The 21,857-nt window shown below is 39.3% G+C and overlaps 1 protein-coding gene across 9 annotated transcripts in view; it reads right to left on the bottom strand.

The window, feature by feature from the left end:
• The window catches only part of USP34 (ubiquitin specific peptidase 34), a 114,634-nt gene that overhangs the window by 50,479 nt on the left and 42,298 nt on the right, over nucleotides 1-21,857 (bottom strand). For 6 of the 9 annotated variants that reach the window (XM_058019335.1, XM_058019340.1, XM_058019338.1 and 3 more), the window contains exons 9-30: nucleotides 18,378-18,459; nucleotides 18,193-18,285; nucleotides 16,138-16,263; nucleotides 15,640-15,769; nucleotides 15,053-15,088; nucleotides 14,569-14,699; nucleotides 13,511-14,127; nucleotides 12,580-12,794; nucleotides 10,763-10,878; nucleotides 10,556-10,683; nucleotides 9,242-9,331; nucleotides 8,649-8,744; nucleotides 7,499-7,581; nucleotides 6,774-6,928; nucleotides 5,792-5,905; nucleotides 5,024-5,123; nucleotides 4,691-4,850; nucleotides 4,149-4,275; nucleotides 3,909-4,056; nucleotides 2,169-2,269; nucleotides 1,163-1,372; nucleotides 388-513 (exon numbers count right to left, since the gene is read on the bottom strand). In XM_058019335.1, the coding sequence (XP_057875318.1) occupies nucleotides 388-513; nucleotides 1,163-1,372; nucleotides 2,169-2,269; nucleotides 3,909-4,056; nucleotides 4,149-4,275; nucleotides 4,691-4,850; nucleotides 5,024-5,123; nucleotides 5,792-5,905; nucleotides 6,774-6,928; nucleotides 7,499-7,581; nucleotides 8,649-8,744; nucleotides 9,242-9,331; nucleotides 10,556-10,683; nucleotides 10,763-10,878; nucleotides 12,580-12,794; nucleotides 13,511-14,127; nucleotides 14,569-14,699; nucleotides 15,053-15,088; nucleotides 15,640-15,769; nucleotides 16,138-16,263; nucleotides 18,193-18,285; nucleotides 18,378-18,459 (3,184 nt within the window). The remainder of the gene's footprint in view (nucleotides 1-387; nucleotides 514-1,162; nucleotides 1,373-2,168; nucleotides 2,270-3,908; nucleotides 4,057-4,148; nucleotides 4,276-4,690; nucleotides 4,851-5,023; nucleotides 5,124-5,791; nucleotides 5,906-6,773; nucleotides 6,929-7,498; nucleotides 7,582-8,648; nucleotides 8,745-9,241; nucleotides 9,332-10,555; nucleotides 10,684-10,762; nucleotides 10,879-12,579; nucleotides 12,795-13,510; nucleotides 14,128-14,568; nucleotides 14,700-15,052; nucleotides 15,089-15,639; nucleotides 15,770-16,137; nucleotides 16,264-18,192; nucleotides 18,286-18,377; nucleotides 18,460-21,857) is intronic. The other 3 variants (XM_058019336.1, XM_058019343.1, XM_058019342.1) reach the window with 1 other exon arrangement.

Genomic DNA, 21,857 nt, shown 5'->3' with positions numbered 1-21,857 from the left:
TCTGTAGAAATCAACTGTGCTTCCAAGCAACCCAAGCTATGAGCTGAGGGAACAGAGTACAGAAGTATCACTACCACAACAGCCACAGTGCTAAAGCCAGGCTGCAGCTGAACAAACTGCTCTTTCCATCCAAGTAAAAACATTGTGATCATTAGTACTGACTATTCTTTTAATTTATAAAATAAACTTTGAAAATAAATGATAAAAACTAACTTTGGGAGCTAAGCTGACATCTCTGTTTAGTTTTAGATTTATTAGGTTTACTCTTATCTCAGCACACTTAACAGATTTACTATGTAACATTCCTATTTGGGGACATTTCAACTAAAACACTGGATGCTAAAAAATTCAAGTATAACAAAGATAAATATGTAAAGCTTTGTTCACCTGCTCATCAGAAATATTCTGGAATGCCTGCAGCATATTAGGGCACGTTGGTAGGAGCATTAACAGTTCCCAGACACGTCTAGATAAGTTCTCTGCATGGAGATGGAGCTCTTCACACCTTGCACTCTGACAAACCAAATCATAACCATTCTTACTGTCAACTTCTTTGAGAAAATGACATTTCAAAGCCCAAAAATGTATTTATTTGTAATTAAGAAGCTGTTTTGTATCTAATAACTAAATCCATGATTAGGATATGATAACTGAGGTCTCAACTTGCAAGAAACTAAGTTACATCATCTTTAAATCATATCACATATTTTGAAATATTTAAATGCAGATAAAACTTATAAATAAATTGCAGGTTCAAATGTACTACATATGATTTAATTTCCCTCAAGCTAATGATGGCATACAAGATCAAGCTTGGCTTTTTGCAATAAAACTTTACAAACCTTTCTTCAAGCCAATTCCCATTATGAGTCACCACATCAATTTAAATAATCAATATTGTTTCTTAAGAATTGCTTTTATAGCTTCTACAGTATTTAGAACATTCAAATGTTCTATTACTGCTAAGAAAATATTAGCAATATCTTAGCAATACTATTGCTAAGAAAAAAGGAGAATCATGAAGATTTTACCATGTGAATGAGCAGGCAATAAAAATCTCTAGCAACTGAACAGAGTAGAGAAAAACTGGCTACACAGAAAAACCAGATCAAATGAAATAAGACTTAAATGCAATTGTTCTAATAAAATTAAACTGAATTACCTCACTATCTTCCATAGCCACTTCTCCAGAAGGAGGCTTAAAAGAGGCCAGCATTTCTAACAAATCAAAGAGTGTGGTGAGGTGAGGTTCTTGCAGGAGTAGGAGCATTGGAATGTTGTCCTTCTGAGGAGGAGGTAGGCAGGAGGCTGGGAGCTGGACACCTTCCCCTTTGCGCTCCCTCCTGGGGGCACCGAGGGACACAAACACCATCTGCAGCAGACACAGGGAGCACAGACACAGCTTTATGACAAGCATGCAATGCTTTCACAAGGGTCAGAATAAAAAAATTTAAAAAATTTTTGGTTTGTAGTCAAATCTTGGCTTTGCAGCATTTTCAGCAAGTGCCACAAATGAAGTTTGGGTTTGCTTTCACTTAAGGCATTCATGGTGTAGCTGCACTTGATGCCTCAGGTTTGGCTTTTTTATTTTTCAGGTTCTGTGCTGCTTTAGTGTGTGGGTCTGGGCTCCATATTATGGGATGCTGAGCTCTCTGCACAGAGCAGGGAGACAAAACAATTCCTTCTCTAGCTGGGCACCAAGGACAAATGATCCAGATGTCACGCCCAGCAGCATAATGGGAGAATGAAGAAAGAAAAAAAAGAAGGATGGGACTTGATGGGCTGGAGCTAGAATTGACAATTAACTCTAATATGAAAATGGAGCAGAACTTATAAAAGTGACTGATTGTCCATTTTGGGACCATTTTGGTTCATCTTGGGTGCAGCCCTGGCTGGGCTCTTGTGCTGCCCAAGGTGGATCCATGGAGGAGATCCTTTTAATAAATCCCTGCTTCATTCTTCAGTCCCTGTGTCCAGCCTCTGCTCTAGGTGAGCCCTCACAAAGCATCAATGACACTCCTGACTCTGCCCCTGAGGCTGAGATACTCCAGTGCTGAGCTGGCATCCTCCAGGATTGCTCCCAGCCAGCCCCAGGTGCAGAATCAGCTGCAGGAGACCAGAGCCAAGCCTTGGCCACAGCTCCAGGGCCTTTCCCATGCTGGCAGTACCTGCATGTCCTTAAAGCCCAGCTCGTGGAGAGTTTTCTCATCATAGTCAGTTGTCAGCTCGTGCCCAGATGAAATCATTCTCACAGGTCCCATGAGGCCACCTAGGATAAAAGCCTATTTCAGCAGAATTCTGGAATCATGGTTTCAGTTTCACAGCTTTGATAGTGTACCCTTCAGCAGAGGCAAAAACTTGCTGCTATTTCCTTAAGAAAAGTGATTATTACGTTAAACTAATTAAAACTTGTATAAATAAACTAAATTTACTTGCATAAATTTACTTTACTTGCATTTGTATTCACAAATAACCTTTTCAATACCAGGTCACCCAACTTTGTAGCGTAAAGTATTTATAATACAAATTCAAACATGTCTTCCATATTTTGTAGTAAATGACACTGTGCCACAGAAGGATAATGGAAATTATTGTGATCATCAACAAGATGTCCTTGTACCACACACTTGTGGTCAAGTCAAAGAAACATTGATTAATCTTAAATGTAAGTTGGCACCAAAGAAGTCACACCCACTTCAGAAGGGAAAAACTGAAAACACCCTGCAAAGAACTCAACACTGAACAAGAAACCTGAACAATCAAAAGATGAAGAATTAAATTCTATTTCGTGCAGACAACCAAGCCTCTCTTCTAACAAGCACACTTTGTCCAACATGACGACATGTTTCTAAAATGCCTGTTACAACAAAAATAAATATTTACTACTATGTGGTGGAAAACAAGACAGTTTCTTTACTAAAACTGATTCTGCTGAGTGGCTGGAAAAGGATTCTACAAAGAAGGCAATTAATGTGTCCAAAATTCAGTCTGGTTTACTTACATTGTGTCTCATTAAAACAGGTTTTTTAGAAGTTGTTAAACTGTGAAGAGCAAGCTTGAATCACGTTTAAACATATATTAATGGTGGTGTTGGAAAGAGCTGTTCATGGACAGAATTTATTCAGATAATTGTTCATTATATGTTAACTCATGCTTATAATGAGAAAGAAAAACTGAGAAAACAAAAGAAAATTCAGAAAACACTTTGAACAGAAATAAGTGCTAAGAATGCTGTAATATATAATATCAGGAATATAATACCCTCCTGAAGGATAAAGCAGGAATTTTCCTTCACTCACAAACACAAAGAGGGAACAACAAGAGGATGCATATTCACTATACAGAGCAAGGTGACATTCCAAATTAGCAGCCTCAAAGCAGGATGAAGAATCATTTCTGCTACTGGATGACCATAAATTAAAAAGCAATTGCAGGAGTAAGGAAAATCTTCCACCTGACTGGAATACATGTACACAGAGCATAAATTATGGATTTGAATTGTGGCTTCAAACTCTGACTCAATGGCAGAGCCAGAAGTGTACGAATCAGATGAAATACAGAATAAGATATTTAGAAATGTAAAATTTTATCAAGTTGCGTGCAACAGAATCTCCAGTTTACAGAAAATAACATCATTCAAACAACAAGAAGAAAAATAATGTGGGGGGAAATCTGCTGGAACATGGAATTCGGACTGATTCAAGGACTTAAAGGATTTATATTTTCTTTGCTATTTCAAATAAATGGTAGTGCTTAAAAAACAATATTAATTAGAAGAGGGGGTGATATTAATTTGAACTACAAGTAAAGAAAATAAATCATAATGCTTGCTTTGAGGTATCTGGGGAAAAAAAAACCCTCAATCATTTAAGCTGTAAAGGCAAAACCTCCAGGCAGGAAGAGCTCACCAGGGAAATCCCCCTTGCGACTGCTTTGGCCAAACTCCTGCAGCTGTGCCTGCTGGTTGATCTGCTCCTTCTGCAGATTTTCATACCAGTGGGTGACTTCTGCTCGCAGATCAGCCACCTGGTCACTGGGGTACATTTCTATGGTCATCTGAAATGAAAGAGGGGTTTATTTTCCCAGGAGGGCTGTGGGATGAGGAGCACTGGGCAGGGAGGGTGTGCCTGGAAGGGATTTTCACCCACCTTGTCAGGAAGGCCAGCTGGCTGACACACAATCCTCAGAGGTAGAGACTGTTTGTCACTCAGGGCTTTCAGGTGACTGCTGATGCCAGTGCCTTCAATCTGCCACTGTCTCAGATGATATGCAAACCTTAGGAAGAGGGAAAAACATAGAAAAAGTGCTTTTGTCAAAGCCTGTTTAGCACAAATGTTCGCTGAACAATCAAAGACAAATCCTGCAAATGCTGTTTTGATTTTTTTTCAGTAAGAGGAAGTTATCGACAGCCTCACTGTGTTTCAAATAAAATTAAAATAGCTTTTAAGAAGTTTCTTTGGTGAGGGATGGGGAAACACAAACACAGCCACACATTTTTATACAAGAACAAAGGCCAACACTGGTAACTGTTTAAGCTTTTTTTATTACCTTGCACAATTACTCCCTACTGTCTTTCCTTTACACAAAGAAACCATTCCTTAAATTAGTAATAACTCTTAACACACTTATCATTATAGTAAGAGGAATAGAAATAAATTCTGCATCCAAATAGATCAATAGAGGTTTTTACCTTCTCCTGAAAGCCTCCAGGTGTGTTTTCAGCATTAAGAGCCCTCTTTCAATAATGGTCAGGCTTGAATGAGAGTCTTGCTCCAGGTTACTCGAAGCTATCATCAGACTCTCCATACACTTGCTAATAAATTCCTGCTCTTTTTCCAGACCAGTTTTACCTGCAACACCAGTTCAAGTCAATTTATAGGCACAGCTTTGGAACAATGCATTTTAATACTAAGAATAATAAAAGGATAAAGAATAAAATAGAAAAGAATAATAAAAGGATAGTGCTGGGTGTTCTTTAAAGCATTTCAAACAGCAAAGAAAGGATGAAAATGGAAGCTGATACCGTTGATGTAGTAGGAGTTGATGTACTGGATGGCTGCTCGACTGACATCTCCAGACTGGGCCCTTAGAGCAATGCCCCAGAACTGGTCCATGCCACACAGCTGTTGGACAAAAGGAAAACAAGCACAAAACCAAAACACTGCTCATTATTTTACTGGGAGTGAGGATTTCTGATCTGAGACATTCTTTTTACTTCTTGACTCAATCATAACAATATCTCATTTTCTCCACTGTTTGCACTGTCATCACTGCACACACCAATTACTACAGAACTCTCAATTTCTCACAAACAGTTTCAAAGTCACACATGAGGAGAACTGGCTGAAATTCAAAATAGTGAAATTTCATTTCTGACAAACAGGAGTACTTCCAAATGAAGCTGTAAAACCACAACTACAGTCAATATTCATTGCAAGAAAAAAATGCCCCAAATCAATTTGAAGAATATATTCTAAATATAATTTTCTTTATGAGGTAATTGCTCTGGATTAAAAACTTCTCAAGTATATAATACATAACATCTTACAACACATTTCTAGTCAGAGTTAAGTATGACTAACAGAATGTCATTTGAGTCTTCTTCACTAGATAAGTAAATGTTGCAAACCTGTTTTTAAACTCAGCAGTGGATACAGCTCAGTTATGATAAAACATGACAAACTGCACAAAGAGATGCAGGCAACAGGTATCAGGTTTAGGTGGTTTCCTGTCTGAGAGCCAAAATGCCCAGAGGCAGAGAGAGGAAAAGCAGGGGCAGAGGCAGGCTCACCTCGGAGTTGGAGCCCCCATCGTAGGCACTCGTGGCCAGCCGAGCCAGGTTACACAAGTGCTGGAAGAGGTTCAGGCCAGTCATGCTGATGGTTTCAGGTTTGAGCTGGGGCATCTAAACAAAGGCAAAAAAATGTCACTGCTGGAGCACAGAGCAATTGCAGGGTATTTATTTCACTAGCACTGTTATTACTGGTCACTGCTGTTATTAATCCCACTCAAGTGTAGTAGATCAAATAGATTTGTTCTTGGAAAAGATCATACTCTGAGTTTTACATAGAATAAAGAAATCAACTATAATTGGCTTGTACAGTTCACTTCACCACTGATTTGAACTGTAACAATGCAGAGGAAAAAAAGTTGTTTCATTTTAACATCTGCTTAACTCATCAACAGCAGGAGAACTTGTTAGCATATGTGACATCCATCCAAAAAAACTTACACAAGTGCAAAACTAGAGAAAAACCTGTGCAATCTTGGGAAAGAACTAGACTACGTTAATTATTGCACAATCTATCCATTTTGTAATGTCATCTGTCAAAATAAATGGATAGAATAGAAGCCCCTGGAGAAAGCTCTGCACGTTTGTCTTTTCAGTGGCTGTATTGCTGATATTTATAGGCCCTTCTGAAAAAGAAAAGTCCATTTTTCACTCAGGTGGAGCTGTACAGCATAAAGCAAACTGTAGTTTGGTGAAGTTTTTTTTCCCAAATTATAATAAAGTGCTACACAACTGCAGACAGAACATGTGGGCTATTTGTAAAGAAGCACTCAGGTAAATTGGAGTGTGAAAAGAATTCCCACAAATCCATTTCCTTCCTCTCTCCAAGCACAGAAAAACCTTTCCATGACAAGCAGGGCCCTCCTGGACTACTGAAGAGATGATTTCCACAGAAACAGTTTTAAATGCAACAAACAGTGCTGATATGGAATGAAACACTCCATTATTGGAATGATGAGGCTGCAATTAACTTTGCACATACCTTTTCCAAAAAAAGGTGCTTGTAAGTCTCCATCCCCATGGCGTGCTGGTCTTTGCTCCGAACTTGATTCAAGAACCAGTGTAGTGCATCATCATAACATTCAGAATCTTCCACCAAACAGTGCCACAGGATGTCCACTTGTTCTAAACTCAACCCTACAATTGGGCAAGTATTTTTAACTACTCCTTTGTAACACTAAATATTCCATAAAACCCAAGAACACACAGAAAAATCAGAGTATTTCTGTCAGGTCATAACATATAAATGACAATTTGACTATCTATAGTGAGATCACCCAAAGATTAATTGTAAAAAGTGTAACTTATTTCTTCATAAGTAAAATTGATTTCTGACAGTCTTAAAATATGAAGAATTATTTCTTTTTGGAATACAGTACTCCAGTAAAAGATCTCATTATGGACACAAACCATTATGTACCATAAGTACATAATGTATTACCTTCCTTTAGTAATTACTACAATCCTACTATTTAGAAAAACTGCAGCACAGAGAACATGAAAATTTGTTCTCACAGAACTGCAACAGAGTATGAACTCCAACATTGGTTCTGCGCCTTTGCCAGAAAATCTTCCTTCTTTTGAAACTGTCTCAAGGATTATTCTAAATTGTATGTTTGAAACAACACATTAAGCTGATATGGATTGCTAAGAGTATTTTTGCCTTACTCTGGGTGGTTTTGTGGTAAGATAACCTGAAATACTCACTGAAATGATCTGGGGATCCCAGAGTGGAAAACACACATGTCAGGAACTGGAGACGAACCTGAACCTCTGCACTGTGGCTGTATCTAAATGAAAATTTGGACAAAAAATGGAAGTTTGTTTTGCTGCTTATTGCCATAACTTCTTTCCTACTCATCCTTGTGCCTCTCAAAAACAAATAATTGCTTTTACAAGCTTATTTCTGAATTTCTAGTTCAGTGTATGGCCCAAACCCTGAAGATGTTGCCCAACCACCCCAAACAGCAGCATGACACAACAGCTGTCTCTAGATAAAGTCCTTTTTTCTTTTGGAAATTGAGAAGGGGGATAGGAGTGGCTTTTTTGTCTGACAGTACAATTGAAGTGTATCATTTTGTCACCTTGTAAGATCTACTCATTTTTCCCCCTAAGCTGTAAAGTCCTGATATTTCTACTCTAAATTTCCAACTCCAAATGATACATATTCTTTATGAAAATATTTTCATAACTTACATAAAAATATTGACTTTATTTCTACTTATGCAGTAAAATCTTGATGGTAAAAGGAGCAGAACAATTTCTCCTTTTACCTGAATTTAAAGGATCCCACCTTCCTAAGTAATTCCTCACTTAAGCAACATCTACTATAAAGGGTGAAGTTAGACTGGAAGAAGTTAAATTGGACCCATAAATAGCAGTATTTTTCAGATGTGGGTGCCCATATTGACTTTGACATCTGTCAAAACATGAACAGTCTGTTCCTCTGGGACTGGGGAGCTGGAAATTGCATTGCTTGTTTATATACACCTGATTTTAATCACACAGATTACAAAGTGCAGATGGATGTATTCCAACAAAAAAATCATGCAAAGGCCAATGACAAATTTTAAAACTAAAACATTTCAATAGTTCTAGTACACAAAATCACTTTAAATTAACTTGGATATCAAAACCTTCATGTTTTATTTGCACACAAATATTCAACATGACATCTAACAAAAATGACACGAGAGTTGAGTTTTTTAAGCAAAAGGAGCTATTAAAAATGTTTTTACAGACTTTTGTAAAAGCCAGGAAATGTCCCTAGAGAAAGCCTTTACTTACAAGAACACATCAGCAGCAGCTCTGGTTAAACCATAAAATATCAAACACTCCCAGCCAGCTGAGTACTTACAGTGCATGTTTGTGCCGTCCCTCCCTGACTGCCTGGATGTAGTGTACCAAATTATCAAAGAAAAGTTTCATCATATTCAGTTCTTTTTCTGCCCACCTGTGGATATTCAAAGGACAGAAAGCATTATGGTTTGCTAAAAAGATCAGAAAAGCCCCAAGAAGCAGACAGCTGTTACAGGAAAATGGCACACACGTAACCCCCCAGAGTGAACATTCATTTTTCCATCCCAGAAGCATTTCCCAGTACTGTACTCTCTTCTTTCTTGCAATCCTTAAGGTTTCCTAATGCTATTTTCAGGTGTAGGAGTGACAGAACACTCCCTGCGGAGCCCATGAAAACTGTTCCTAAAGGCCCTAATTCAGAGAAGGTCTAACCCAGAACTGGGCATATGTTTAAATGTCACACCAAAAAGGCCAAGGAAAATTGCTGATTATCACTGTCCCCTTATCAGCAGTTCTGTCAGTCCATTCTCTTACACCAGGCAGTTATATGGTTTGTTCTGCTAAGGAATGCTGAACTTCATTATCTTCACCTTTCACAGGGTTTTATACACCAAAGAGCCCCCTAAATTGTTGGGACAGGGGCCTACTTACATTGTGATCCAATGTGTGTCATAGCTGCTCCCAAATTGCTGGAATGTTCCAAACAGCTTGGGAAGAAGGCGAAGTGAAACTACTACAGATCTAAGGGAGAAAAATGAGGCAAGATTGTTACAAAACTGAAATAATTGACTGAAAATCTCCTTTGAGAAGCTCCAGTTGTGTGAGCAAACAAACTAAAGGAAAGCTCTGTAAATCATAAATCACAGAGTGATCTGGGCTGGAAGGGACTTTAAAAGTCACCTCATTCCACCCCCTGCCATGGCAGGGACACCCTCCACTACCCAGGGTGCTCCAAGCCCTGTCCGACCTGGTTTCGGACACTTCCAGGGATGGGGCAGCCACAGATGCTCTGGGCAACCTGTGCCAGGGCCTGAACACCCTCACAATCAACAAATTTTTCCTCATATCTAATCTAAACCTACTTTCTTTAATTTTGAAGCCATTGTCCCTTGTCCTGTCACTCCAGGCTGTTGTAAGAAGTCTCTCCCCAGGTCCCTTCAGGAACTGAAGGCCACAATTAGGGACTGAAGCCTTTTCCAGGCTGAACAATCCCAATTCTCTCACAGGAGAGGGCTCCATCCCTCTCATCAGCTTCTCTGGAGGTGCTCCAACAGGCTCAGGTCCTTCCTGTGCTTGTGAAATCTCCCATCAAGTCAAACAAGAAGTTTTCTGAACCTGAACTACACTTCCTTCAATTTCTTTACATGCAACTCCTTGGACCCAGAGCTGAGAATAATCTCCCAGTATGTTTGTAACTCATCTCACCAGTTCTCAGCAAAAAGGTAACACCACAACACAGCAGGTGATGTCTAGCAGTCATCTGTACCATGAAAATAAACTCCACTTTCACCAGTACAATCTCACAGCTCTGGCTGGCATTAAAACAAGTTCTCTGAGGTCAAGGTGCTCCTTCCTCACAGAAACTAAACCCCCTAACAGACTTGTCTGTTCCTCAGCCACCTGTGTGTAAAATCTGAATATTCAGTATGAAATGCTCAGGCCAAGGCACTTGACCTTGCTCCTGACTGAGGTGCAGACCTGATTTTTACCAAAGGCAGGAAAGCAATAACCTCTGGTACAAGGAAGAACAGACAAATGCAACAAAATGAGAAATTCAGGTCAACAAAACAAAAAGAAATGGAACATCAGAAACATCCACAACACTTTGGAAACTATTTTTATTCTTCTGCTTTTGCCTAGTTTTTCTTCCTGTAAAATCAAATAACCACTTAGAGCCAGCTTGGATTTCTGGTACATTGCAAAAGTAAGATACTTATAAAACAGATAAATTATGACTGAAGTTACCTGTTGTTTGCTAAGTTTTCTAAGCAGCCTTCAATAAATCTCATTCGAATCTGTCTGTCAGTGAACCAGCACACTAAAGAACAGAGCAGCTTCTCTGCCTCATTTATTAACCCTTCAGAGAGATGAATCTGCAGCAAGCAGAAAGATCAATGAATATTTTGTACTTATTTTCTTTGTAAAAATAGTGTTTTCTGGTATTTAACTCACTGCATCTTCATCCTGGACCAGGTCCCAGAGTAGGGTATTTCCCTTCTTACAAACATTATCCAAATTAATGTCTGTCACTGCATTGCTGTTGTACTGATGTTTGTGAACTGCTGGTCCTGCACAAAACATAAAGAGCATTAGTGAACAAACAGAAGGAATCATCTGAAATGAACATTATTCCCTAAGTGCACAAACAACAACACATTTTATCTGTTAACTTGGGCTATTTCAAAGTGCAACTACCCCGTAATTGCAGCCTTCTTTCACATATGGGTTCTTAAAAGACGATACCAGAAGCCAACAGGGCAGTTGGGCCAATATTTACACTGCTTTTGGCTAATGGCAAAGTGCAATTAAAACCAGCACTGAAGAACTGCAGATGCAATTGCTTTTTAATTTAATTCATACTGTAATTAATATATTTCTTCAGCCTTTCTGTGTTGCTGTGGTCCAAAGGGAGTTATCTCCATAACCACCAGGGCTGGAATGCAGGGAAGGAGCACATTTCAATAAATTCCCCTCCTACTACAGGATTCCCTCCATCCAACTAAAAACCAGAGAAAACAAACAGCATTTTTCCATGTGCTATAACATCAAAGTGCAGGGTTTGAGAAACTCATCATGTTTTCATAAACACTGATAGACATTTTCTCTCCTCTCTGTGCCCACAGCTGGCACCATTCATTGATCTGCTATTTAATACCATTTCCATGGAACAGCAAAGTCAAGTAGAAAATTCAGGCTGCACACAGAACACTGTAATTATTTGCACATGCAAAACTAGGGGTGTCAAAAACAAAATGCACTGAAGGCCTCATGCTCAACCAGTAATTTCAATCTTCAGTTAGACAAATAATATCTATGGAAAATATTGAAAAAAATATGCTGATTTATAGATTTATAAAGTTTTTAATAGTTTATTCAACTCTGCATTGTAGGGAAAAAATCAAAATTTTCTATGTCAGGCTAAAATTTATCATAAAAACTTTTCATTCAATTACTTCAGGGAAATACATAAACAGCACTGGGTTTGCAGTCTGCTGGATGAGAGCAAACTTGGTTCTTGCAGGCCAGTGAAGAAAAACATGAACCCTTCCCCAACCCTGCTCTCCATTATGTTTAAAAACAGGGTAAAAGAGAAAATAAAGCTGCCAAAATAACATATGGAAAGATGATATAATTCTTGAGAAGTGTTTTAGGAGCATTTTAAATTGCACCCTGAAGTAAAGCAGAAGATTTGGCAGTGTAAGATGAAATAACATAAAATGCCCTTTAGAGCAAAGTCCCAAAAGTATCAGATCATATTTTAAGTCATTTTTCCAGAATTATCTTCTCTAGAGCCCATTATGGTTCATTCATTTATAGGTTAATTTATTATGCCAAATGTACAAAATCACAGTAATGTGTGAACCCACCACCACAAAAACTGCAGAAAGTTTCAGAGTGGAAAATCTTTTAAAGAGTCTTGCATTTCAGTACCACATTTCTTTATCCTTAAATAACTTATTAGAAAAAACACTTCCTAGCTTCTTTCGTGCCCTTATTTGTTTAACTTGCATTCAAAGCTCCAGATGAAATGGAAAGGTGGGGGATTTAAAAATATAAACACAGCTAAACACAAATGAGTATTTCTGTGTTGACAAATGAACAGAGAAACAAAAATTAATCTCTTGGAGAAACATTAAGTTCTCAGCAGTCATCGTGGTTTCTTTGGACAAATACAAAGAAATGGATAAAATAACTTCATTATTTTAATTACTGGAGACTAATTCAAAATGACAACCCAAGTTTTTCAGTTTTTCTTTGATCAGTCTTACCTTGACTCAGATGCTCATGATAGATAGAGGCCAGGTTTGGGAGGTGCTGCTGAAGATGAGATGTTAGCTCAGCATGGGAATTAATCTGCACAAGCTCTTCTTCACAGCCAGACTCTTCCCCATCAAAATCTGCCATATTTTTCTCTGATTTTGCACTGACTTGAGAACTACTGCAGCTGACATCATCTGCACTAAGCATATCATCAACCATATGCCTGCAAAAGAAGAAGATCAGAATGGACAATATCAAAGAGGAAATTGTTTATAGCAGACTACAAGTGAGCAGACATCTCCCTAAAGCTAAAGTCAGGATGAATCATCTGTTGGAACAGCAGCCCTTCTATGAATTGGAAAAACAACTACAGATAAGTAAACTGAAGGTCTCACTAGCTTGATGACTGAGTTGGCTTCTTAATCTTAACTAAATGCAGCACTTTGCAAAACACTTTTAACATTTTCTTAAATGCTGTCTTATTTATTCAAAACCAAAACTTAAGAGAAACTTTAATCGGATATTAACAAATCAGGTATCTGTGTAACTATCTGTGATAATGAGCATCTCTGCAAGACAAAATTATCCTGAGCTACAGCACAATGTCCATGCACCAATTTCTGCCCACATTGAGAATTTTGCTACCTATCTGCCCAGATAAAGGATTTTGCTAACTTTTATTCTGTTATGGAAGGAGTTAGAAGAAACAGTGTCATAGGAAATATGGGTTGGATATTGGGAAGAAGTTTTTTACAGAAAGGGTGATAAAGTTCTGGAATGGCTGCCCCGGGAGGTGGTGGGGTCACCATCCCTGGGTGTGTTTAACAAAGCCTGGATGTGGCACTGGCTTAGTTGAGGTGCTGGGGCATGGACTGGACTCAATCTTTAAGGTCTCCCTTATCAGTCATTGTGTGACTCTGTGAAATGCCAGCTACCTACCCATCGTGGTGGTGGTGGTGGTGGTGATGGTGGTGGTGGTGCTGGGGCCCAATGAACTGGCGACAGTTAAACAACTCGTTCCCAATGGTTTCCCCAAGGAAGTCCCCTGTGTGAGTGATGCAGGAGTCCTGAGAGCCCTGTGAAATGTGAGCAGTGCTCATGTCCCCGGCCATGTCGTGCTCGGTGTCCTCGCTGTGGGGGCAGGTGTCCAGCATGCGGATGCGGCTGTCCACAGGCGCCACAGCGTCGGTGCTGAACACGTGCTCCTTGCCCTGCCCGTTGCTGGTGCCACTCCTCTCTGCGGCCCCCTGGGCATCTGCCAGGCACATGCCCGCCTGGGATTCCAGTTTTCTGCCTCGTAGATCTGTGCTCCTGCTGCTTTTCTGGGGGTTGTGGCTCCTGTCTTCTTCCTCTTCGTCCTCCTCCTCTTTGAGCGCCTCGATGTCGGCGATGTCCTCCGACTGCGCCTCGCTGCCGGGGCTGCCCGCGGACTGGCTGGCGTGGCTGGAGTTGGCCTCGTTGCTGGACCCATCACTGTGGCCACTGCTGCTCCCAGGCCCGCTGCTGCCATCCTCTCCGCTGTTGGCTGTCTCATCAGAGCTCCCTTGCATGGATTCCTGCAATTATTTTGGGCTTTTTTAAGATTGGTGGAGAAAATAAAGCACCACTGGAAATACATAATTAATATCATCATCATCATTCAAACATCATTCTTCCTTCAAGAGGAAATGTGTCACATCTACAAGTTCCCATTCATTCCTTCTCAATTTGGTTGCTGATGACAAAATGCTCCAAGCAAGATTCAGATTTAATAATTGATTTTCTGCATTACCTTGTTGCTGACAGGGTGTGTGTGCAGACTTTGCATGTGCACAGAGCCCCAGTGTGACAATGCCTTGCTGTCCATTACTGATATTAACCTAACTGGAACACTATTTAAATGCAGGAATACATTTGTCTGAGGTGGTTTGGAAACAAGTAGAGATAAAATATCATTTTTATAGCTGGTAACAGGCAGCTCAGAGACAGAATTGCCAGAGTCAGAGCCCCAGTCTCACCTCTGTGTCCGAAAGTCGCTGCTGGACATGTTTTGTTCTGTTAATCAGCTGTTCCTCCATTTCAATGTCACTGCCTCCACTCTGATGGGTGTCACTGTTGTCACTACTTTGAGGGCTTGCTGCTGGTGACCCTAATTCAAAACCACATTTCCCAGTTATTCACTGACAGGTAATTACTAGAATGTAACAGCATTGCATAAATCTGCCTCAAATATTGAGCATTCTTCCAGCAAACAGAGGTATAACTTAAACTATGTGTACCTAAACACTAAAAATTTCACTTAAAACATTGAGCATTTTACAAAGTGTGTGTTTGGATGTCTCTTCTTGCCACAGTTATAAAAATTTCCTAAATTCTACTCAAAATATCATTTAATTTGATTTCTCATAAAAACCAAATTTCAAATTTAATTCTGCTCCAAATTCAAAAGCACTGTAGCTTCAAAGGAGCCAGACTGTGGTGTACAACTAAAATTATACTTACAAGGGGAAGGGGCTGCTCTTCTGAGCTCCTCTTCTTCTGAAGGAAAAAAGCAGGATGGAAAAAGAAGTGACTAAAAATCATTCTGTCAGCATATAGTTGTCAATGATTCATAAAAGCCAGCAGGATGAAGAGTAAGGGAAACTACAGGAAAATGGCTTGGCAGCACCTTTAGTAATGAATGTGGGGAAATACACAGTACAGTAAAAAACAAAATCACCAAATCAGAAACAGCATGTAATACCAGAAACTAGGTAAAAGGTAAGTAAGCTTTTTGTGCAGCTATTAAGTCACAGATGTGCAGCAGAACAAGAATAGTTATGGATCATTTTCAGAATTTAAAAGAAAAAAGGAAAATACAGACTACTCTAGCTATACAAACAGAATGAAACACAAAGCCTCCCAAAAGCACTCACAGACTTTTCATGCTTTCATCTACAGCCTCAAGTTCTGCTGGAAAAATACACCAGCATGACACTTTTAAAAAATACTTCAAGAAGAAAGTTCTATACCTGCTTTTTGTCCCAACTCAACATGGAGACTATGAAAATTCCAAATTTAACCTCCAGATCTACTGGAAAACCACACACCTTTTTTGTTTCCCATGGGCAGGTTGGTGCTCAGTAAAGATGCAAAGGAGCTTTGTTTTGACAGCTGAGCCTTAGCTGCCAGGGCATTATTCCACAGGGCTTTGATCAGCATGGATGCCAAATACAAGGTCTGCAAAGAAAACCAAGGAAAAGTCCCATTAAGCAGAAGGTTTTGGATAGAAAGATCCACTGTTCATTTTTCTCTAGGTCAATACTACAGCTCACCAAAATAACTCATCAAAATGAACAACACAACTAAATAATGCGTGAAACACATTGTAACTTCAGACAGAAGGTAAAATCTTCCATCAGTGTTTACATAATCTCTAAAAATTATCCTTCAAAAGCCAGGAAAGGTGCAATTGAAGAAACATGACAGCTTTACTCCTAGAGTTCCCCTTTCTGCACTCCTTTAGGAAGACAAACTCATCATGGTTGTTTAAGCCTCTCCTTGAATTGCTTTTCTCATGCCAGAGACGTTGCTGGCCTTGTCCTTACCTGTTCAGTGTGAGCACTGGGGTGCAGAGTTGAGACAAGGTTCAGGAGGTGTCTAAGTGGGACAGGGTCCAAGTTTTTGATCAAAGAAGGAAACAAGTCGTGAATGTACCGACTGCAGTGCTTCAGCTACAAGGAACAAACAGAGCAGGGAACAGGAACAGCAAAATCAACAAGTAAATCAAATACTGCAGCAAATAAACATTTTTGTACAAATTCTCAGGAGCAGTTGTCAAATCATTTCAAACTCCAGCAGATTTGCAATTTTGACTCAAGTAATTTGGACACTTCTAGTTCTGAGAGACTGGGTGAAAAGAACTGGAACTTTGTTTTGTATTTAAACTTAAATATAACTCCTAAAATATTAAGTTTATATGCTAAACCTGAGGGAAGCAGTATTTGCAATTATTACCTTATTATCAGAGGTAAATACAAATGAAGATTACTCAGGAACAGACTGTGTGAGGATTATAAAGAAATCTTTTGTCTTTCCAGTGATGGATGTCAAAAAATATGACAGTGTGTTCAGCTAACTGCTCCATTTCCACATGAAAGGGACACTGCTCCTGGTGACTCCTCTTTGGTTAAATTCTGCTTTTCACAGCCACTTAAAAGAGTTTCTTTACATCTGTAAGGATGCTGTTATTCAAAAAATAAAATAATGCTTACAGGAAATTTCTAGAAAAAATATTCTTACGTTGGTTACCACACTTGCACCTCAAAGGGTTTTTTTTTAATGATTTATTTTATTTTGCCTTCCTGGCATTAAAACATCTGTGTCAGCAATTCACTGTGTACAGGGCAACTTTCACAGGATTCACAGTGCGAGGAAATCATGTGGGTTCTATACAAAGATGCATTTAAACATCTTGAGATAACTTCAACTTAGGGAAGATGAATTTTTGGCTGAAAGCTCATTTAAAAAGTGGAAAATAAACCTTAAAGCCTTCTGTTCTTTCAGCCTAAAGGTGTCAGCCTTTTAAACAACCTTAGAGGTTTAAGGAAGGGATCCTTTTACAGGAAGTGGTCAGGACATGCTTAATTCTGATATCAAGCATATTGTGAAAATATCACTATGTCAAAATGAACACCTAAACTGTAAAAGCATTATCAAAAATAGGTAATTATATTATTCCTAAAGCAGTATAAAATATATTGAAAAAATCCAGAGCTCTTACAGTGTGTAACATATTGCATGAAAACATCAAGGAAGTGAAAATACTGTTTTAAAATGTAGTGTAAAATAAATAATTACTAATTACTCTGACACAGAAAAATGGTGGAGCAAAGGCTGTTCCAATGAGCATTTAATTAACATTCCAGCTGCATGTTTTAATGACAAGTGACCACACTGGTTCAAAAAGTGTGTTCAGTACTATTTGATTGAAATAAATGACAAAGAAATATTGAATACATAAAAAACCCTCTTTAAATTCTAACCTGCTATAACAGTGTGTTCTCTAGGCCTGCTCATGCCTATTGTACTCAAATCCCCTAAATAAAAATGTCACAACCTAAAATAACAAGCAGAGTGACCCATTAAAAGTAGCACACAAATAAATCTTTCTGAAGGCAAAAAGCCTATCGGAGTTTCCAGCTTTAGCAAGCAAAAAATAAAATTTCAGTGCCTTCTATAGATTTTAAGAGCAGCAGAGGAGCACAGCTGTAAACTTCACTGCCACAATTTTCACCTGATTGTTCCCACCAGGAGTACCAGAAATGGAAGCTACAATACACAGGAGCAAGGCAATTTAGCACAATAATAAAAATACTGCAACTGCCCTACAACCTTCATCCCCATTCCCAGTGAAAACACTCTGTCCTTGCTATACAACTTCATTTTTTTCCTTGTATAAAAGTAGTCAGGGTGATTTTTTGCATCTAATAAATAACCCAGGAACTGTGACAGTTACCTAACTTGACATTTTGGTCAGCAAAACACTCAGACCGCCAAGAAAAATCAAAAAATTCAACTTTAAGAATGTGAAACAAAATCAACTTATTTTCTATTTTCTCTTTCTTTTATCACTCCTGCAATGACAAAAATTCAATATATACCTGTGCAGCAGCCCAGATACAGTCTATATGTTGGGTACTAAGTCTCCCTTCAGCTGCAAGAAAATTCAGAATCACTTGGCACTGTTTGATGATCTGCAAAGTGAGAACACAGTGAGGAAAGATTTACTAGAACAACAAGTTCATGCTCCATGTTTATACCAAATTTATAATAATCAACTACCAACCTCAATATGTAAATTTGGTCCAAAAATGTGCTCAACTACATTGTTGCTGATAAGCCAGTCTGCAAGTTCTTTTGCAATTGACCTGGAGATGAAAAAAGAGTGCAACATAAAATGATCTGCCTGTAATGTTCACTCTGTGCTCTCCTCTAGCACAGCACATCCTGCAAGTTGGTATCTGCAGCTGTAGTGAGGGTACAAAAACCTTCTGAACACAAACCATGGTCAATGTTCATTTCTCCAAGCAGGAAGCAAATTATTTCTGTTTTTTTTTTTATCTAGAAGACTAATGCCAAATATCAACATTTCCCCATTGGATCATCAGCAAACATAACCAATAATTCTACTAATTTTATTAGTTAATGTGCAACACACCATGTGCAAACAATTGCAAAGACCTCACAGGTAAGATTTTGATACTGCTGTTTAATCCAAGTTTATAATGAAATTCCACAAGTATTGAAATGTAGCTAAAGGTGGGAGTGACAGAAATTATTTTCTTAAGGAAAATATTTTTAGATTCTCTTACACAAATAGCAACTCTCCCAAACTGTTTGCCATGGTCATAGTCACACACATGCAGCACACAGATACTTCCAAATTCTCATTCTGCCCATCCACACCAACAGGAACTTTACCCACTGCCATTCCTTCAGCAAACATTTAAAGTGACCAGGACAAGGAAATTGAGTTTGCCAGAACAAAAGCTGAACTTGCAGAAAGCACTGCCCTGTCTGCACAGCAGTGCCTGAGCTCCTTTTTATTCCTTCTCTTCAAGCAAATGTTTGTTTACCCTGATTTTGGCACCAGCACCAATTAGAGGACATCAGGGCATTCAAAGCCCAGCTCTGGGTTTAAATGGCCCTGGAATAACAGAGCTGTGTCCCACAGGGAGCAGAGGATGGAGGGAGGGGGTGCCTTGGAGGATTTGAGGAAGAGTTATTTTTACCACTTCTGCTCATGTCACATTTATGGTCACTATTAAAATCCAGGACTGCCAATCTTTATCATCCTAAAGAAGGAACCAAGATTCTCTAGGTAAGAAGAGATTGCCTCTGTGGCTTTTCCAAACAGGAATCACTACTCAGGGGCACACTGACAGGGCTTCAATTGTTTTGGATTGCCTGATCCTCATGGCTGAGCTCAAGGAGCAAAGCTCCTGTTACTCCACATCATTTCTGGACTGTTCTTTTCTAATTCCAGGACACCGGCAATCAAATATTCCCACACTGTTCAAAGATAATGTCTCATGACATTTAAGGAATGACTGGACTGCAGGGTACAAAAGTTCGCCAGCAGTTATCATTTCTGGCTTATCAATGAATGAGTTTCACACTGTAAAGTCAGTTTGACAGAGGATCTGCTCAAAGAAGGACTGAAAAGATAAACTGCATCTGTTCCATGAATCCAAGATGTCCTGAGCTTCCCACAGAGCCTCATCTCAAACCCAAACCCAACTATCCCCAGCACCCAAACCAAACTCTGGCACTTGCACATTAGTGACTCAGCCAGGGTTTGGATTTCTGCCTAACCAAGGCTGAAGGAAGACCTTTCCTTCCTTCTTGCCTCTAAGTGCTTCAGCCTGCAGCTCTGAGAAGGAACCCCAGATAAATAACCAGTGCTGGGCAATGCCAGCATGAAAGGGCACATTCCTCATGAGGTCTCTTTATCCCAACCCTTCTGCTCATGGCACAACACCCATCAGGCTTTGTATCCACTCATATGCTGCATTTTAACCACTCCAAAGGAAAGAACAAAAGCTCTCCTCTAGAATAAGTTCCTTCACATTTTATTAAATTACCATGGTAGTTCTCTGTCTCTAATTCACACCATGTTTACTCTGAAAAACCACAGATCATTCTTTTGAAGGAATGCCTTTTTTAATGGATGTGTTCCCAGCAGTAACAAACTCTTTATCCTTCTGGTGAGCCCAACTCTGGTAAAACAACATCTCAGATTTCTGAAGGTAAATGTGCATTTGATATGGATTTGTTGAGGGTGACCAAAAACAAGAGGATCCTTGTGCAAGGCAGAATGAAGCCCTTGTGCTTCCCAGCAGAGAAAACTGCTCCTCCCAGAATATTCGGCTGAGGGCACAGCAATCAGAACCTCTTAAAATGATCAAGTTATTACTCCCACAAAGTGTTTTGTTCTCTGATTTCCTAAGGAATATATTTACAATATCACATTCAAGGATTCACCAGAAAAGCAAATTTCAGTGTCAATGAAGCATGTCTGTCTTCTTTCCTGAACACTTCCATTTCAGCAAAGGTTTTCCTGAAAAAAGTTCCTCTTTTGTATTAAAGGAAATGGTGAGAGTGAAAATCATGCATTATGATCAAAGCATTAATGTGCCTTTCCCTCTCACATCAAAGGAGCAGCACAAGGAATGGTTTTACAAATTAGATATCCAAATCATACAGACTCTAGGAGTAAGAAAATTCACCTTGGCAGTAACACATAGCAGCTGTTTATAATGGATTTAATAACTGGATAGCAATAGGGAAAGTTATTTAAAGAACTTGATACTCTCTGTGGCTCTGTGTTGTGGCTGAGGGAGGAGAAGATAATAAAAAGGCAAAGGTAGCAGCTACTCTGGTTTAATTGTCTCAAAATCTCACACTGGAAATGTACATAACACTTAATCCATTTCTCTGTAGGATTTTTGAGTTCCCTGATTACTCCTGTCTGTCAAAAATAACTGCTTTACTTCCAAGAAATGTAATTCAAGCACTTCTGGCACAAGTTTTCCCAGGCATTCTACAAGACTGCAAGGAAGAGAGGGGACTGTGCAGCTGGTGACAGAACTTGATGTTGGAACTGCACTGAGTTTTGTTCATTCTTATCCTCCAGCTGATGCATTTTCCTGGCAGGTCAAAGAGCACCTCACCATGAAAGGACTGGGGTAAAGTCCTGGAAACATTTTAATCTAAGGCTGTGCTGCAATACTTGTACCCACATGATGACCCAAATCCAGCAATAAATCCCACAGCAAAGCAACCCTCATGAATGAAAACTTTATTTATTCAAGCAGTCCATTCCCCACAGCAGCTCAGAGCTGGATGGATCACAACAACAGCCATCCACAACGTCACTGAACACAGAACAGAAAAGCTCCAAGGGAAAAATGCAGCTCTGGAAGTGGCAGCTTGCAAGGGAGGAACACTAACACCTCCTGACAACATCACTGAAATAGGATCTATAACACAACAACAGATGTGAAACCCTGATCTCAACTATTTAGGATCAGAAATGCAAAGAGGATAGAGAAGGCACCTTCCCAACACACATTCAAGCACATGTTTCTGCTTCTGAGCACAAATTTTCCTCTTTGATGCTCTGCAGGCTCTGAAACCACCACTCTGACATCATCTGGAATATTTGTTTAACTGCTGTGTGGGCCACAAGAAAGAAACATTAGTGAGCTGAGGGAAAAAATTCACCTTTTTTTTTCAGAGAAAATCTGAAAAGATCCCTGAAATA

The sequence above is a fragment of the Melospiza georgiana genome, chromosome 3 (assembly GCF_028018845.1).
Source record: "Melospiza georgiana isolate bMelGeo1 chromosome 3, bMelGeo1.pri, whole genome shotgun sequence".
Lineage (NCBI taxonomy): Eukaryota > Metazoa > Chordata > Aves > Passeriformes > Passerellidae > Melospiza > Melospiza georgiana.
Note: the sequence above shows the minus strand (reverse complement) of the source record. Positions and strands in the feature narration are given on the sequence as shown.